We start from the raw sequence: 19,422 nt of genomic DNA on the forward strand, positions 1-19,422 counted from the left end.
ATGGATATGGTGACGAAACAGTGTAGTAGTTGCTGCTCTGCCTAACCTTTCGACGATAAAACGTGATCTTATCATATTACAATCAAGCATCTCTATTCTCTAGTACAAAAACTTACACCAAAGGCTTGCGTAAGAAATTGCTAAAGGTAATTGTTCAAAAATTTCATACCATCTCCACGCTTATTTGTTTTGGGCATTACGAAACTGCTTGCGATAATTACGACGCCATCTGATGTGCTCAAGCATGCGTGCAGTTGTAATTATTATAGTAATTGCACGCTGTCGAATTAACTGATCTTTACCCATAGCATAATTACGAATTGTGCCTAGTCATCTTATATTAATTTTAATCCTTCTACTGGCTATGGGCAGTAGGACGACTCAATTAGGAAGAGAGAAATTCTGATCAAATGATATTCCATGAATGCCATTTTAGTTCTTAGTTAATAAAAGCTATTTATTATTTAAAATAATAATCAATTTTCAAATATTATAATTCATTTTTTGAACGGGACGAGAACAAAAATTGTGCGATAAGACCGCCATTTGTACTTTTTTCTCTTTTCTTCTTACATTATTTTTATCCATGGTGTACAATAAAGTGTAAATAAATAAATAAATAAACAATACTTCCATCTTTTTGACCTTTGCACTTACTTTTATTTCAATGCCATTGTATGTGCAAATATATATTAGAAATGAAACTTGAGTACTTGCTTACTATATTGCTTTTTTTATATATTCCTTAGACACTTCCTTAGATTATACACCTAGATTCCTTTATATTTGGGACGTGCCGGTCGCCGGAAGGCCTAACAGTTTTTTTTTATTTATAGACAAACATAGACGGATATACCAAACACCAATTATCCTACATTAAGGATAACTGTTTTCTGGTACAAGATATTGTGATTTATAATATGTTATTTTAGTTATTGCAATATATATTAGAGCTCTCCTGTGTCAGTCCATCTCCCTGATTTAAGATCTGCCCGCAAGCAAATGGCCTTGAATATTCGTTCCATACAATTTTGGCATACGAGTTACGGCAGGAACATGCAAAGATTTACAAATAATCTTTAAAAATCAATTTAGGATTTTTTTAATATTTAAAATGAAAATACCAATAATAATTTTAAGAGCAATATGTATGCAATATGTTGTTGTGTAATTAGTTTGGAAATTTACTTTATTATGATTAAGAGTTAATTAATAAATGCAAATGATTTATACCAAAATATTATAAAATTTTCTATTAGGAAACTTACTGACATGCCATAGAATTCTCATCAGAATTTCGAAGGTATATGAAGTTTGCCAATCCGCACTAGGCCAGCGTGGTAGACTTTTCCTTTCTTTTTTTTATTGCTTGGATTGACGAGACGAGCTTGCCGTTCGCCTGATGTTAAGCGATGCGACCGCCCATAAACAGTAGAAACACCCTCCAACACCTTGAATTACAAAGTATTGTTTGGTATTCCACTGCGCTCGCCATCCTAAGACATGAGATGTTAAGTCTTATTATGTCCAATAGTTACACTAGCTACAATGTCCTTCAAACCGTAACACAACAGTGACTAAACACTGCTGCTTAACGGCAAAAATAGACATTTTGGTGGTACATACCCAGGCGGACTCTCACATATGAGAGACTTACCACCAGATTAAGGTCCTAAGACTAATCCCTTTAAGTAGTAGAGAAGCTTGTGGTCAGCAATAGGCAGTATTAATTTTATACTTAGTATTTAAAGGCAGGTGTTATTGTTGTTATTAATGTTACAATTTGTAAACAGCCATGGCGTTCACCATAAGGAGCACATCTTGTCATTGTATTTAAAACAATCATTTTCCAGGGTCTGCGTCATTCATTATAGCGTCAAAACTGTGTTAAAACATAGCCTTTTTTATTAACAATAAGTCCTAAACATATTTCGTGCGTCATAGGTTTTTACAAATAAGGTTAACTTGAAACAAAATCTTTAAATAATATTCTACATTCAGAAAAAATAGAATTGTGACGACAGGAATTATATTATTAGTATCAGTTTGAAAGAAAGAAACAAAATAAGTTTTGAAGGTAATGGAAGGGTGGGGTAAGGAAACAAAGTTCCCAGGATGGAGGAGGAGGAAAAAGATGGGAAAATGTTTGCAGGTCCGTATAGACCTCAATGTGATACTACCAAGCAGTGTACCCACACAGTTCAATGTGTACGTATGTGAAACGCGAGGTTTGAGGACGAGCGCAAAAGAATTGCCTCGAGGTCGAGGGTAGGAGATGTAACAAATGGTTGAGAATAATCATGGCATATGAATTTCGTGATTGTATCTTAATGACAGTATTATTTTAACGGCTATATGGTACCAAACTTCCATTTTTCTAGATACCCTACCTCAGAGTACCCCAGTAGTAAATGCAATAGAATAAAGACCTAACCTGACCATTAGGGGTAACTCAGTTAGCAATAATTCGTATTTCTAATCCCGGCACAGGTAATATAAAAGGCTTTTACATAATAACAGTGGTCCCCAATGTAAAGAAATATCGACTCAGTCGTCTGTACCTCTACCTTCTAGAGATAAAGATATGACCATAATATCTATAATACATAAATGAATCGCTGAATGTCTTGCTAAGCGAAAATCACGAGAGCGGCTGAACCGATTTCGCTAATTCTTTTTTTATAATATTCCTTGAACTACGAGGATGGTTCTTACGGAGAGAAAAAATTAAAAATTGCCTAAAAAAGTCTAAAAACAACACTTTTCTATGTTCCCATACAAAAGATTCGTAATAATACTTACGAGTCGATTTGAACTTTAATACCATAATATAAAGTTTAAGTGTTAGTGGATGGGTTTCGGGAAGGCAAAACAATTGAGTGACGTTAGTATCGTATGAATATTAATGTCAATATTTGTCAATATCTATACGACGGAAAAATGTTACGTGTTATATAATTTTTATTTTTTGACATAATGTAATTGTTGACTTATCAAATTTCTTTTTTTTATCTTACTAGCTGACCCGGTATCCTGGTCATAAAAAATTAAAGAATCGATTGTTAGGCGGTACGAAGTTCGCTGGGTCAGCTAGTTATTTATAAAAATCTATCACACCTATCAATATTGCCTTTTTGGCAATCTCATAATTGATGTCGAACTCGGAACCGTTGTTCGATGTATTCTAGAAACATGTCTGAATAATTGCGGCGCGTTTACAAGAATCGAATCCAGTTCAACTTGACCCGCTGAATACCGGTTGTTGCATGGGACCTCACAGTGGCCATAAATATTGCAATTTTAATATTGCAAATTTTAAGAAACCGCCTCTTAGGTGTAGTGGCAGGCTGTGCTTGTGAAACCGGTTAGGCCTTCAATTCGATTCCTATGTCGACCTTTTAAAAAAATTATAATGCTTAGTTTTATAAAGCTTGTTGTTCAGTTTTTGAAACATCTACTGTTGAGTTTAAGAACGTATGTCCTTATTAATTGTGACATGGATATTTACCGACGCACATAATATTACGCTTACAGATCAAATAAAGAAAAAACTTATTCTCTCAGATATAGAAGCGCAGGTTATATAACTTCTAAATCATTCAGACAACACTCAGTACTTAGTGGAGAGCTTAGGGCCTCTGCAGAAGGCACCATTAATTGTGCTACTTCGCTGTATTTGAAACATGTAGACGCTTATATGACACGTAGGCTTAAACCTTTATAATTTTGCGTAAATGCTCTAAAATATAGAAACAACTGACGTTTTAATATCAGTTATTATCCACCAAGTAAAAACAGTCGCCTGAAGGTAAGCCTGTAGTAATAGAAGCGATATCTCCCTGAACTTTTAATTACAGATAATAGATGGTACTGAACCACGCTCATTACGTAGTCATCAGATATCTTCATTATATTTAGTAATTATATTAATATGCAATATGCGGAAGTTAAAATAAGAGCTATTACTGAGTGTCTTAGTACTTCTCAAGCTTCAGGGCTTTCTCGAGTTTCATTAGATTTGTTTTTAAGTGTGTGACGGTTATATAATAATAATATCAGCCCTGTATTATATACTGTCCCACTGTTGGGCACGCGCCTCCTCCACTACTGAGAAGGATTAGGCCTTAGTCCACCATGTAGGCCTAATGCGGATTGGTAACACTCACACTCAAAATTCCTATAGAGAACTTCTCAAGTATGCAGGTTTCCTCGCAATGTTTTCCTTCACCGTTAAAGCAAGTGATAATTCACAAATACACGCATAAATTTAGAAAAGTCAGAGATGCGTATCCTTAGGATTTGAACCTACGGACATTCGTCTCGGCAGTGCGTACCACACCTAACTAGGCTTTCGCCGCTCTTTAGTAGCGTATACTGAATTCATATTTTGATTAGTAATAATTTGTTAGGACATGCTGTAGATAGTTCTGCCTGGAGCACAAATGAAGAGTCGCAGAGTTATACGATTTTACGGAAAACTGACTTTGCAAAACAGTGTTGTGAAGTTGAGATCGACGCAAATAAAAAACATCCTTACTCAATCACGACGTCTTTTTTGGAAGTCGGCAATACACTCAAAATCCTTACAACGTGGGTGTTCTCGAGCGATGGTAATCAGTTACCATCATGTTACCCACTTGCAATAAACATGCTGTATAAAGTAATATTTATGCTGTAACACCAATAAAAAAGTTTATGAATATAATAAGTAAATCGGAATATAGTTTGTGTCCTTTGACCCGAACCGTAATTATTAATTATAAACAACGCAAGTTTTTATAATCGCTGATTAATATTAACACGAATACATGAAACTTCAATTATATTTTTTGTTATTCCTGTAACATGTACCTACTTGATATTATTATTGTGTCCCAGAAATCATAGTTAAAATGTGGAACACTGACTTCTATAATACAACCTAGGTTAGGAGCCCGCGGCCGTAAACCTTTTTTAAATATTAAGTTAACCAAGGTTAAGAGGCCCTGTTCTGTTCGGGCCTAATCCGTCTTTTTGGTATTACGAGCGTTCTAATCGAAGGACAGCTTTATTTTATTTTATTCAAGAGGTACAGAAGACAGTTAGACATTAAATTGGTAAAGTGTAAAATTACACATGTACTGCATTAATAAATACATGTAACCAACATGATTTGATAGCTGTATAGGTAAATAGGGGAGTTTTTGAGTCTCTTACCTATATGGCTGTCGAAGCTGTCCTTCGAATAGAACGCCCGTATTTGCAAAAAGACGGATTCACCCCTATAGACGGCATGCCTATGCCGCCCCTGTGGACTGTCATTGTTATATAAGATTCCGAGTAAATTCATTTATTATTATTAATTTAAAGGTGTACCTGGTTAAACCGGTTAAGATGTACGAGTAGGTCACGGTTCACGCCTTTTTTTGGTATTGCGGTTGGTTGTTGGTGGTTGTATATTGCATCCTCGCTTATATCGATCACCGCACAAGGTGTAAAATCCCGCCATAGTGACACAAGTAAGTGTGTCGCGTTTCATGGTTTCCACAGGTTTCGACCACGGCATAATTATGCGGGCTGGCGAGAGACAGTCATATCTAGTCAGTCAGCACTTCTGAACCGTATTCCACCTACCAATAGTAGCAATAGAGTAACTGCCGTGCAGATAAAAAAAAGGATAAGTATACCGAACCTGCTAGGCGGCACATTCCATAGAAAACGTTGCGTTGAGGTAAATATTGTCCATTATGCTGGACGGCTTAATAAGGTTTTAAATAGGAAACCGGTGACGTTTTTGACAGCTATTTAAACAATTCTTAAACACCTCTTATAGTTAAAACAAGTTTATAAGTAAGACTGTATAACACAGATTATTTTTATAGAAAAGGTTGGCAACGAGTAAATAGGTCACTTAATGGTTAGCAATGATCGTCACGTGTATCCATAGTTACTGGTCTTATTCATAAATCATTATTATTTATAAATTATAGTAAACTTTATCCTACAGTATTACAAAGTAAAGAAAATAATCAATTCTTTGAAATAATTTCAATGTTATCTGAGGATCTCGACACATTCATTATCTATAGTTTATTTTAATTAACGGAAAATTTAATCGATGCTGAACATAATATGCCATTTATGAGACAGACTTAGATCGGTAACACGGCTTTGTCCTTATCAATAAGCATGAAAAAGTTATATGAAAATGTTTTTTTTCTATAGATTGACGTAACGAAATGGTACAGTTTTCCACAATTATGAGAGGAGACAAAAAAGGTAATTTATGAGGCGTCTGTGCGAAATGCAGGCCCAAGGCACACAACGTATACTTAGTTTCAAAGCGTTTTCCTAAGTAAAACGGCTTATCAGGCATATTTTTAAAAGCTATGAATTCGAAATTTACAATAAAAATACACAATATTTTTCAATACGTTATCTTTGCTTTGTTTATAATGTGGTATTTTTTTATTTATCAATACTATTAACAAGTTAATAATGAATATATAGGTAATTAAAATTTTATAAAATATCAAAAATTTATTTTACGTCGAAGTTACTCTACATCTTTGTATATTCCCGCTCGAAGCACACACGACGTCAAGTATGGAACGAATTGCTCAAGGTCGGGGAAGTGCCTTAAAGCCTTTTTAGCAAAGCAGGTTTCATGTGGTGGCGGAGCCTTTAGGATCAATGAATATCAGTGCTTACTATAATCTATATAATATGTAAATGCGATAGCAATTATCTCTACGGTTCTTATGCTTTTACGGCTGAATCGATGGACGGAACTTGATGAAATTTGGTATAGAATACTAATGCATGAACCCGAGGAAGGATAAAAGCATCTTTTTTAATTACATCTACTCACCCTGTCGGCATCCGCACTCATCTGTCCTATTTCGAGATAGGAAGCGAGCCTATCGCCATATAGAGAACAAATTCCAGACTCTAGGCTGGTATTTAGCAGAAATCCCAAAGTCACTGTTCAACGCAGATTCCGAATCCGAGATCTTAGGGACAGTCGTACCGCGCACGCATAACAAGGCAGTCATTAACTCGCATGGTTGTACGTAAGCAATTATTTAATAATAAAAAAAGTATATTAAGCATCGATATTTAAGAATATACGTCAATGATATTAAGTATGTAAATAATGACTGGCTTTCCAAATGAAAAAAAAAATAAAAAAATAAAAGTAGTTGACCGCCAAGCTTTGTTCCGTCACATGATTCTTTTAGCAAAGTGCACAATTCTCTTTGTTTGTAACTACTGAAATACTAACAAGTAATACTTACCAGCCAAGAAACTTGCTCGTCTACTTAATTGGGAAGGATAAAATAGTGCCGCATAGATTTGCAGAGTAATCTTCGCTTTTTGATTATATAATAATATATGAAATCTATTTTCGTACAATAACAATGTTATTGATATTAACCATTTCCTTATTTTACTTATCTACCTGGTAAACCATTTTTTATCGCGCATTCGTACGTCAACAGACGACCTTTAAAAGATTGGTTATTTTAAACTTAAAATATTTTTAAAAGTCGGTGACATAACATACCTTCCAAAAGTATAAAAAGTCATAACGGTCCTTACTTGTGCTATGCCAATTTAACATTTGTATCAATGGACAAAGGTTTGTATTGTAGACAGTTACCTGTTGAATATTTATGTAAACAAAATTTATTAATTTGTTTTATAGTTATATTACATGCGCGATACTATTTCGGTGAGGTTTCGCGTTCGAATAAGATCGGGCAGTGATGTTGGGTATTTTTTTATTGCATTGCATGACGAGACGAGCTTGCCGTCCTCTTGATGGCAAGCGATACGACCAAAGATAGTAGAAACGCCACCCACCACCTTGAATTACAAAGTATTGTTTGGTATTCCACTGCCTCGCTATCCTGAAACATACGATGTTAAGTCTTATTATGTCCAGTAGTAACACTGGCTACAATATCTCTGCTCTGTCTTTCTGCTCAGTATCAGTACAATTTGGTAATGTATCCGTTACATGGCAGTAGTCTATCGCCTATTACATGGGACGGTTGTTACATCTCTGCTTACCCTTGAAAAATGAAAATAGCATGATGCTGTGTATGTTTTTATTTTTAACTTTTTTATATAAGTGACTCATAAGATGAACGAGAATCATATACTCGGTGATAAACTCCACATCAAAATATTAGGTCTTAAATTATTGACACTGCGCTTCACTCATCAGCGTCTTTAAGTCTCATAACCTGAGGTGGAAGACAAGTTGTCTTTCTACAATCGCTGAAATCTGCTTTGACTGCCTCGGTTACCTAGTTATTATTGAACACTGTACGAGTACAACTATCGCGCTAAGGTCTTGGGTTCGAATCCCGAGTCGGCGAAAAATAATAGTGACTGGGTTTTCCATCTTAAAAAATTACTCAGTCGCTGCTCGGAGTCAGGAAGTTAGCGGTGTTATCCGCCGTGCTTTGGAAAGCACGTAAAGCCGTTGGTGCTGCGCCTGATCTTTCTCCGGTCATGTCGGAGACGTCTCACCAGACTATAAGAGTAAAGGAACAAGGAGTGCAACTGTGTATTGCGACTTGTGCATTATAATATGTCCTGCGTGCTTGGCTGATCTCCGGTGAAATTTCCTGCCGTAGTTAAGGTTAGGAAGGAATCAATAACATTCTCTAACGTTTCAAATGAAAGGGAATGACATATCCGAGCAACAGATTTATCGCTACAATATTCATTTACTTTTTTTCTGGCAAAGGGCATGTTGTATACGGTGTAATTATAAAACTGGATACATTCTTCCAATCTATATCTTATATGTCATTCGAAACATTAAAGTTCGTCATAGTTTTTAAGTAACAGACAAAACCGATCATAACTACATATTTAATTCTTAGAGTTAACGTCCTTCAACAACCTATATTTACTTGATATTTTATGTTTAGGTATCTTGAGCTTAGCTGACGGAAACCTTAATATACATTACTACAGAATTAACTAAAGAACGGGTTTGTGTCGACTTGTAAGCGGACTGTCCTATACTAAGCGATTTTTTTCGATATATATATATAATATTATAAAGAGGAATAGTTTGGGGGTTTGTAGAGGCTAATGTCTGGGACTACTGAACCGATTTTGAAAAATTTGTCACTAATTGCAAGCTAAATTACTCCTGAGTACCAATGGCTACTTTTTATCTCGGGAAAATATTATAAAGCGGAACTTTTATCCCGGAAAAAGTTTTTCACACGGGCGGAGCTGCGGGCAAAAGCTATAAGTAATCGTGGCTATACTGTCCAACGAGAGACTTGACATCCCTAGACTATTGCCGAGTCGCCATGCCATGACTCTCCTATCCATCCATAACGATTTTAACAATTAGGTACAATTCGTCTTCAGTCATAACGATTTTAACAATTAGGTACACTTCGAACGCTGTCTTACTTTGAGTTAATTTTCATTATTTATTTAGGTGCTTAAACTATAAATATATTATGTATTAATTTAATATTATTTGTAAATTATCAGCGTCTCCTTTTGCACCATTATTCGCTTTCGCTGGGACAGCATCTTGCCTCGTCTAACGACCCGTATCCTACGCATTGGCGGAAAGTTTTCGTTCTTTTTATTAATATGACGCGCGCTAACCGCAATCAAACCTTGTAATCTCGGGGAAACACGGACTGTAGCATAACAAATAAAACATTCAGTCCTATTGACTTTTATTGCATATCGTAATGGTCTCACAAAACGTCGCGTGGCGCAGTTATTATCACAATACATTCTCACCATTAGCGATATTGTAGTTTTAGAGATTATCTAGTCGTACATTGACGTGCAATTTAGACGTGCTGTATACTTATTGGCATAATTTAGGTAGTTGCAAACGTGAGCGAAGCTAGTAGGGAGGCGGTGGTATTCATCCTTAAACGTGTTTGCCAACACTAGAAAAACCCTTGCATTTAAAAGCCTCGCATGGTCTTTTCGTTAATTTGGCGACTTTTTGTTTGTTCCCGCCAAATGTCCCACCAACAGAAAATCCGTAGCTATAATGCAATAAAGCTGTCAGTAAGCTATATTTTAAATACATCTAGGTACTGCAAGTAACAATGGTTACAAAGTAATAAAGCTGTCAGTAAGCTACATTGAAAATATAACTAGTGCAAATTAACACTCCCACGGAGGTTGTTGTCTGACTATTTCGACGATATGATGTTTAAATAACTAAGATTATGATAACTGCATAATTAATGATTTTATTTATTTCAAGTGTCCTAAATAACCAAGCTACGAGTTTTAGCAATTGCTTCGATGGCGCTGTTTAGTTAGTGACTGGCATTATGTCGAAAGAACTCGTTGGTATAAAGCTTCTAAAAGCGAACAATTCACCGATGACTGTTTTTGTTGTACGAAGTTTGTTAGCCTGACAAGGGTCGGCTTATACAAACACACCGAACTTTTGGACGAACACTAAGCGCTCGCAACCCTTGAAAATTCAGTGACCATGCTGAGAGCTCCCCCTAAAGGGTTACGAACCTCGGCTCAGGACAGTCAATGAGAGATGATGAGACATCAACGATTAAGGACTGATGACTTGGACTTTACACTCTTTTTATACGACTGAATAGTTTCGTCAGTAAGTTTACAACCGCCACGCCTGCTCGTAAAATAGAGCGTCGTTAGAATATGTGTGTGAATCAATAAACAAAGAACGCGTTAAGCAAAAAATATGAGCGTGCTAATAGTATATATGTCAATAATTATTGCCGCCAAGCAACAGTGTGTAGTCACTTGTGTTCCGGTTTGAAAGACATTTTAGTCAGAGTAACTATTGGACATGATGACTTAACATCTCATGTCTCCCCCTGAGGCAATTCTTGTGCGCTCGGTCTTCATACCGAATGCACGCCCATGCACGGGGGAACATTATGTCGCGACTCTAGGCACATAGTGTAATGTGTATACCACTTGCCAAATACACATCGAGGCCTATAAGGGTTCGCGAACATCTCTCCTCTCTCCCTTCCAACCATCCTAACAAAGCTCCTCCTTCCTCTTCTCTTCCTTCCCTCTATCCCCGTCCTTCTTCCTCTCGGGCCCTGTGACCGAATAGCTGCGGGCTGCCAACGTACCGTCCGCTGGCACCCTCAGTGATAGCGGTAGGGCCTACCAAATCTTCATTGGGACTGCTGTGGTTGCCAAGACGGGGATTGCTTGTACATCGTTAGCAGGGTACCGCTGGTGAAAACCGCGGCAGTTCCCAAAAAAAAAAACATCTCATGTCTCAGGATGGGGAGCGCAGTGGAATACCAAACAATACTTTGAATTCAAGGTGTTGGATGGTGTTACTACTGTTTATGGGCGTATCGCTTACCACCAGACGAACGGTAAGCTCGTCTTGTCATTCAAAGTAATAAAAATAAACAAAAAAAATATTAACACCAAGTTATATACCAAAGCAAGTTAGTTATATCACAGCCTCTTTCATTTTACGTTTTCAGAAAACCTGTTTACTTTCACGGCCGTAGCAAGGACTACAAGGCTGGGAAAATCCGGCTGAATGGCGGAAGCAAAAAAAAATTATCGCCTGCATAGACTTTAGTCATGTAAGGGATATAAAAATTATTCGAATTACGATATAATATATTTTTGGCCTTGCACAATAAATAAATCATTGGTGGATACAATAAATGTTTCTAGACAAGAGACGTAAGTATATTTCTATGGTCGCTATTATTATGACGGTCTTACTAATTTCTTCTTTACATTCCAATCTCCACCTAATGCAACTTAGAATGAGTAAACAATCCAGCAAACCGTCCAAGTTGTGATACCATAGGAACCACAAAAGGGTGCATAATAAGAAAATAAATTCAACTAAATCAATTTTATTCAAAAACAACTGAATAGCTAATAAATACAATACATTTTATAAATAATATTTGTGCCGCCACATTGCGGTAAAACGCTAGTCCACCTGTGGGGTAAACAGGAACATGACATAACCATATTACCAATACACTTTATTCACTTTGCCACATGACCGAGTCGGGTCCGTACGGTGGCGTATGTCAAAAACAGACTGCATCATAGCTCCAGTGTTGGACATTGCTGTGATGCTTTGCGTTAGATATTAAGTGTCAGTACCTAACAGGTACTAAGTAGTGAGTTTCGTAATCTTGCATGCATGCATGTACCCGCGAAGCTATGTGAAGAATTTCCCAGCAACGTACAATGACGTCGCGTTATCCTCTAGCAAGGAGGGCAGTTAGACCTATGCCCGACAGTAAGGTAATTTTATACAGCGCTATTCAAAGTTATAAATATAGTACGAATTGTTAATTAATAGTAATCATTGCCACCGTCCCAAGACCAAAATGATCGAATCGTACGCGATTCGGACTTGAAAATAAATACATACGAATATTTTCCTTCGCCATCATACATTAGAGTTTACAATCTTTGGCACAATCCGTATAATACATAAGCTCACGGCTGTTCATGATGGAGTAAGGTGCAAATTTGCGTCAAAGTACACCGAGCATTGCCCTTCCAATGTGAGCGAGTCTACCGTAAAATCTGTTTGTAAGTTTCGAATTAAAAACTCATTCAAATTTGATTTCACTAGATTGATTTTTTCAACCTGGGCAGCTGGAAAATCCAGATTCAAACAGATTTTAGAGCCCGAATATGCTGTCAATAGACCAATAGCGAATCTTTATTTGATTAAAATAGTTATATTCATTTTTACATTTTAATCAGTTGAAAATGTTATAATTTTTATAAATAGGTATCATTTAATTTTCTGACAATCACGAAGAGACGTATTTCTGGATGGAGTTTACAATTAAACCTGCCTGTCTCATGCACCACACTCCGCAAAGGATCAAATATTGTGGGAATTAATATCATTGGCAACCTCAGTAACAAAATAATATGTACGGAAAATGCAAATACCATAACACATTAAAAATTCACAAAAAATCGAATCAAAACATAGAAATAACAACGCTGAAACACCATTTATCTCATTAATACTTCAGTACAAAACGGGCAACTTTCACAATAAAAGACGTCATATAACGTCGCGTTTTTGGCGACCAAAATCTCATAACGTGATCACATGTCAATTTAGTTATTGTAATTTTAACGTTACACGATACTTTCGTCACTAACGATATGCTTGTCTAGTCATTATAGGACGTCTTTACACGTCGTATTTCGCACTTTCAGTACAAAATGTCCTTAAATGGGATATAAAATGCAAATGGACTAAGCTAGTAGTTCTCAACCTAATACCCCTTTTGTTAACATTCAATGTTATAACATAGAAGCCCCTTGTTTTTCTAAATACTCACCTAAATAAATGAGAACCACTGTACTACGCATATCGATAATAAATGTTTAAAATATTCATAAGATAAAAAGCACTAATGTTATTTCCTCTAAGCACCACACAGTGTGTAGGGAGGTTAGGCTACCTCATGTTGGTACCTGTCCCAATTCGGTACCGTGGTAAAATTTGGGTATTCATGTTAATATTCTGGCACAATGTGGGAACTTGCAACTTTGGTACTACGCGGATACTTGTAGGAAAAGTAATACTTATACATACTAAATCGATATTGAGGTGTGATATAGCCTGGTACGATATAGGTACTTCGTTTGGGCGTATAAAGGTATTTTAAATAACATGAAATGCATGGTTCGATTTAGATAACTGATTAATTTAGATTCTGTACAATATAGATGGTAGATTTGGGTACCTATTTACCAGGAACGTGTATAAATTTTTTAAAACGTACGCCCGTTATAATATACAAAAGGTACCGTTTGAATCGAAGGTACCGTTACCTTACGGGTACTTTGGTATAATCGGGTACTCAGGCACGGGTACTTATTTACATATGTCACTACGATACATTTAGGTACTACATGATTCTGCACTGTCCGTCGTTGGCCGCGGGCGGGGCGAACCCTTGTGGTGGCGACCCAATGTCGCCCACTAACTCTGTGGGTGGTTGGCCTAAGTCTTGCATCTGGAATAATTTAAAAATATATTTAAATGGGTGTTTTTATGTAATTCAGCAGTCATACAAACTCATTGTTTAATGCTTATGAGATAGACAGAGCTGCGACCAATAGATGCAAGGTTTGCTTATTATTTTTAGCCTGTCATATGTCAGGAGGTCTAACCAGTCATTCAAAAGTAGGCCATAATACAATAAATCCGAGGTACTACTAGATCTAAAATCAATTAGCTCCACAAAGTTCTTTGCTCTTACTAAACTGATAACCAATATATTTTCTTTAAGGCATTCCTCATAAGGAAAGTAGTATGACAACCATAGTGGCTGACTTTGTACCATATTAATGATAGTAATTTTTCAGGAATTCGCTTAAACTAAAGGTCGATGGAAACATTGTATTCATGTAATACAGGATCAGGAATTACCTTCTGCATGAGTTCCAGAACTTTCTCGAACCTCTTCTTCTTAACGTCCTCGGGGTCAGACTCCTGCTCGGGCTCCAACTCCGCGCACACCTGCTGCATCAACTGCTCTTGTTTTTCGAATCTGCAGCATTAAAAGGAATTTGTAATAATGATCTTGTGATTGTGGGTCTTGAAACATATTCAAACATACATAATAAGAAGTTACCACCCTGAACTATTTACCACTTGTGCTGGTTATTGCTTGAGAAGAAAAGTACCAAGTAAAATCCACAAAAAAACATAGTAGTGAAAGGCAAGTAATATTGTATTCAAAAGCTTTTAAAAATCCCTTTTAAGTTGGGTATGGATCAGGCAATAAAGAAAAAAAAAAACGATTTTACGGCATTACGGCAACTTAAATGACAAGACCTCTAATAAATATAACAGTTCAAATTTAAAATGATTTCTATGTAAAATGCAATTTGCACTCACTTCAAATCTGACAACTCATTGACGTTTTACACTCACCTCTCATACTCGCTTTGTTCAATCTTGCCCTTATTCTCAACAAGCCAAGTAGGGTATTTGTCGAGGAGTTCCTTCAGGGAGGGGTACAGTACCTCCTTCGAAAGTAGGGACTGCATCATGCCCTGCATGAACGGGACAAACATGTTGCTGTCCTGTAAAAAATATATTCTTATATCGAATTCTCAAAACAGTAGGTACATTTGCAACTAGAGAACTAATGATTTATAGAATACAGTATCGACCTTTTCAGAATTTTAAGGTAAGCAGAGGTGTAACAAACATACTATTCACCAGCTATATAGGAGATGAGTCTATTGCCAGTCCTTGTCTCAGGATTCATTCATTTTTATCCCATTAAATTAATGAAGTAATGGAATTAACCTATGGGTTACTGTATTCATCTCTTATCCAAAAATCCTACCACGCTTTCAGTTTAAGATACTGCGCGTGATAACAATTGCATTATGCTATGTCATCAACATTCAACTTCACCGCTACCTGAAGATATTAATAGTTTAGCAGGCCGTAGTGGAAAAGCTCAAGTCTTGCATTAAACGGATTGCGATGAATTCCAAGTCACGCGCTGGCGGCTTGAGTAAAACCTCCAGCAATTTCCAAAGAATTAAAAGTGAATCGCCATAAAACTTTTTTTATAAGCATAATGGACAAGCTGAGTTGGGCTTTATCCATGCAAGACATTCCGAAATCCCTTAACCTTTAACTTAATGCCTAAACACAAGCAGATTGCAAGAACTTGGGTTAATAAAATTTAAAAAAAATGACTTATCACCCACCTGTCCACCCTCTCCTAAATTAAAGTTATTGAACATGTTGGCCAGGTCCTGTTCGTTGAACGGAGTCTGAAGATTCTCAGAGTTGGTGTTCAAGTTGTGAAGGGTTTGGGTTATTGCTGCTGATACCTGCAATATTGGATAATTTAGAATTTGCTTATTAGGATAATTAGAAGTCATTGACAGGATTTAGTAAAGTTAATGAACATAATGTATAATGTCAGTTGTATGACAGTGTCTCCACAAACAACAAAGTGCTATGTAATAATATTAATAAGGCACAAAATAAATTTTTAATAAAAATATGTTACTTGTTCAATCTTGTCGTTGACTGCAGGGTCATTGACTGGTGGCTCCACTTGATCACCTTCACCCGGGGGCTTCAGGACCTGCGCTGCGGCTTCTGCAGTACACATAGTGGGGTTAACAATGATGCTACATTCTTCTTATGACACACAAATTGTACCTGTCTAAAAAAATTTAAACATTATTGTATTGAATTTGGTTTCCTTTATTATAAAATTAGGGTAACACTTCTAATTCTGTATTTATAAGCTCAGTCTGAATTTGTGCCACAAAAAACCATGTAACATTTCTCAAACATTAGATCGCAGAAATTATAATGTTTGTTAACATACCAGCCATTTTTGAAAAAGTCTGAGCAATCTGTTCTTGAGTTATTTGGTCCTCTGAAAACAATAAAAAAAAACAATCATTACATCTAAATAAAACCCGCTATCCATTATGATTCTGGTAATTGTTGAAGGACGCAATGAGTTGTTAAGGTTGATATTGGTATAAAACAAATCGTACCAGGCACTCCACTAAAGCTGCCCAATATGGCTGCCATGTTTGTCTCGAACTGAGCCGCTGCCTCCTTGATGAACTCTTCGCTCCACATGTTCTGAGCCTCGGAAGAACCTTCTGCGGCGGCTTCCTTCTTTTCAGGCTTCGTCATGTCTTTCAAAGCACCTGGGATATAATTGTGAAATTATTTTTTTCTAAGGACTTGGATAAGACGAATTATTAAAATATTACTACTGAAATTGACTATATACCACTTTTTAATATAATTGCTCAGTAGCAATTGCCTTATTCTGAATAATGCTAGATTTTTGTATAAAAAATATTAAGTAACTGAAAATAACACATATTAAGATTTTAAATAATGCAATATAAGTTCATATGAAGATAGTAATATTGCAGCATCATTGTTATAAACAAGTTACGCTGACAGTTAATTAAAATACAATGACAATCATTATTTAATTTAAAACAATACAAAATGAAAATGTGAAGTTGGACTTTTGTTAATTGGCATTGCAATGAGGCCATCACCCTGGGACATTACATGTTAAGTGCCATTACGCCTAGCACATTACACTAGTAGCTACAATATCCTTCAAACAAGAACATAACAGCAGTTGCACTATGTTGCTTGACAACAGGAATGAAAATGAAAATCTTTATTTAAGTAAATATAAAAAAATTACAAAAAAATGCCCGAGGTTGTCAAATTAGGCTAAGCCTGTGTCTTGAAAAACCAATTAATTAAATTGAATTAATTTAAATATATAGTACATAGAATAGACAGAAATAAGAGTATAGCAGTGGTGAAAGGTCCATATAACCCAATTCCTGCTGACCTTCTTTATGTGGTATTTATGTTGAATGTAATTATCATCAGAACTATTTGCAAACTGCATCTATGCATATTAGTACCTATATATTGTGTTGCCTTTAGAAAATTTCACCCTGAAGTAAACTACAAATTACAAAATCTGTCCCATAACATACCTACCTGTGACCAATAGAAACATAATAGTCATTCTTCATTTCATTCCATTTTGTATTATATTATACAATGTGGGTGGAAACGATTTGCACAAAAACCCAAATTATTTCTGGATTTCATTCACATGCCTCACTATTTCATTTTAAGGAACTCCCAAGCAAACAGTGTGCTAACTGTATAATCATAAAATAAAAATAGGATATAGGTTACATCAGATATACACTGAAGTTCTTACGACAGAGCTTTTCTAAAAGAACTTCTGCCTTAACTGGCTATAATCGGACTGAAAAATAATCCACTTATTTTACAACCCATATATTATTGGCCTGTCAAAAAGACAATTAAGAATAGACTTTATTTTATGCTCTTTAAGGTTATTCTCAAAGGGTTATCAGTAACTACTTAGTAGTTGAAGAACAATAAATAGGATAATCAAATTCATAAGCAGGAATTATTGTATTTATTTCCATAACCTCGTTGACCCTCATATGGGATCAGTAAAACATAACTTTCTAGCTCTTTTTATACAAACTATGCAGTTATGTGGACCATAAGTGTCACAACTGACTTTATATTACTAGTTTTTACATTTTTTTTTCTCTTGTATTCTAAATTTTGGGACATCTGCAAGTGTTTATAAGCAGTTACAATGACATAAGTAAGTATAACTATATGTGTAGTTTTTAAAAGAAATTTTGTGAACTTTGTTAACAGTCAGGAATAAATAAATAAATAAAAGTATCTTATTAAGACTAGTTTAGTTATTTGAGTTTCTACACTATAAATATGTAACTGTACGCCCTGCATTAGCTGCCTCACTTCTAGTCCCCGGCTTTATCTAACAAGAGAAGTTAGGTTTTTCATAACTGTTGCCTAATTCAGAAGATTAAAGTTTATTCAAAAATTCTAAGATCACAGGTAGTTTCCTCAAATGTTTGCCTTTTAAAGCATGTGTTAATTAAAAATGAAAACATATAACTTCGAAAATTATAGCTAATACATAACTAATGATAAGTTAAATAAGTGTCCAAAATATCCCATGTTCTGATCATTAGCAAAATTTAATTATCTGATCGGAAAATATAAAATCGTGAAATTTCCTAATTGAACGGACATTTCCGACCATGGTTTTAACGTCACAAGTGGAATTTTTTCCCACACATGAAACATAAACGTTAATATGCAAACAAACAACCTTTGAAACTTAAATAGGCACTATATTACTAAATTATTAGGTTAGATTGTGTAATATGACCCTGAATTGTGTTTATAAAGAAAAAAAAACGAAACTCACTGTCCAATAAATCGTCCAATTCCGGGTCCATGTCGTTTTTCGACAATTCTTTCTTCTCTGACATTTTTATTGATTAAAATTAAATTACTTAAGCACGGTAAAAAATATCACAAAGAAAAGCAGCGGTTCAGATTTTCTTGAATGACAACGTAAAGAATGAATGACTATTAAAAATGGAGATGAGTGAATGGTTGCGTTTTATTACTCCATTTGAACAGTATTATTTAACGTTATGATACTAAGGTAATATATCTTATATTCCATTATATTTTATATGAAATTTCATCAAGCCAGACTGTGTAACGATTTCCTAACGCTAATATTTCGCCGTAGATATTTAAGTTTCTTATTTGCCTCTTTATAACATCATCAATTTAAATAAAAGTTTTAGAATAATAAAAGAGAAAACACATTTGGGATCCTTGTTTTTTATTATGTAACTTTGAAGTCATATGACTTGAATGAATTGGAAAATGGCGCGCAAATCAAATAAAAAGTACACTATCTTATCAATCACATTAGCATTTAACGTAATTAAAGATTAAGTTAATCCACCTTAGATTAACAATAGCTGATATTATTAGTAGGTAACAAATTA

The 19,422-nt window shown here is 35.5% G+C and overlaps 1 protein-coding gene across 1 annotated transcript; it reads right to left on the reverse strand.

The window, feature by feature from the left end:
- Positions 1-11,854: 11,854 nt before the first annotated feature.
- Positions 11,855-19,004, reverse strand: LOC115456175 (peroxisomal biogenesis factor 19). The gene is made up of 8 exons (XM_030185122.2): positions 18,825-19,004; positions 16,549-16,707; positions 16,374-16,424; positions 16,047-16,138; positions 15,739-15,864; positions 14,945-15,096; positions 14,438-14,558; positions 11,855-14,021 (listed from the first exon to the last, which is right to left on the reverse strand). Exons 1-8 carry the CDS (start codon positions 18,886-18,888, stop codon positions 13,914-13,916), a joined length of 873 nt encoding a protein of 290 aa, XP_030040982.1. The 5' UTR covers positions 18,889-19,004; the 3' UTR covers positions 11,855-13,913.
- Positions 19,005-19,422: the final 418 nt, after the last annotated feature.

The sequence above is a fragment of the Manduca sexta genome, chromosome 28 (assembly GCF_014839805.1).
Source record: "Manduca sexta isolate Smith_Timp_Sample1 chromosome 28, JHU_Msex_v1.0, whole genome shotgun sequence".
NCBI classification, from domain to species: Eukaryota; Metazoa; Arthropoda; class Insecta; order Lepidoptera; family Sphingidae; genus Manduca; species Manduca sexta.

Excerpts from the sequence above, each read along its gene's own strand:
- LOC115456175 (XM_030185122.2), bottom strand. The coding sequence starts at position 18,888 with ATGTCAGAGAAGAAAGAATTGTCGAAAAACGACATGGACCCGGAATTG. Across the intron at positions 16,425-16,548 it reads CAGCTTTAGTGGAGTGCCTG|AGGACCAAATAACTCAAGAA; the intron begins GTACGATTTGTT and ends TATTGTTTTCAG. Across the intron at positions 15,865-16,046 it reads TCAACGACAAGATTGAACAA|GTATCAGCAGCAATAACCCA; the intron begins GTAACATATTTT and ends CCAATATTGCAG.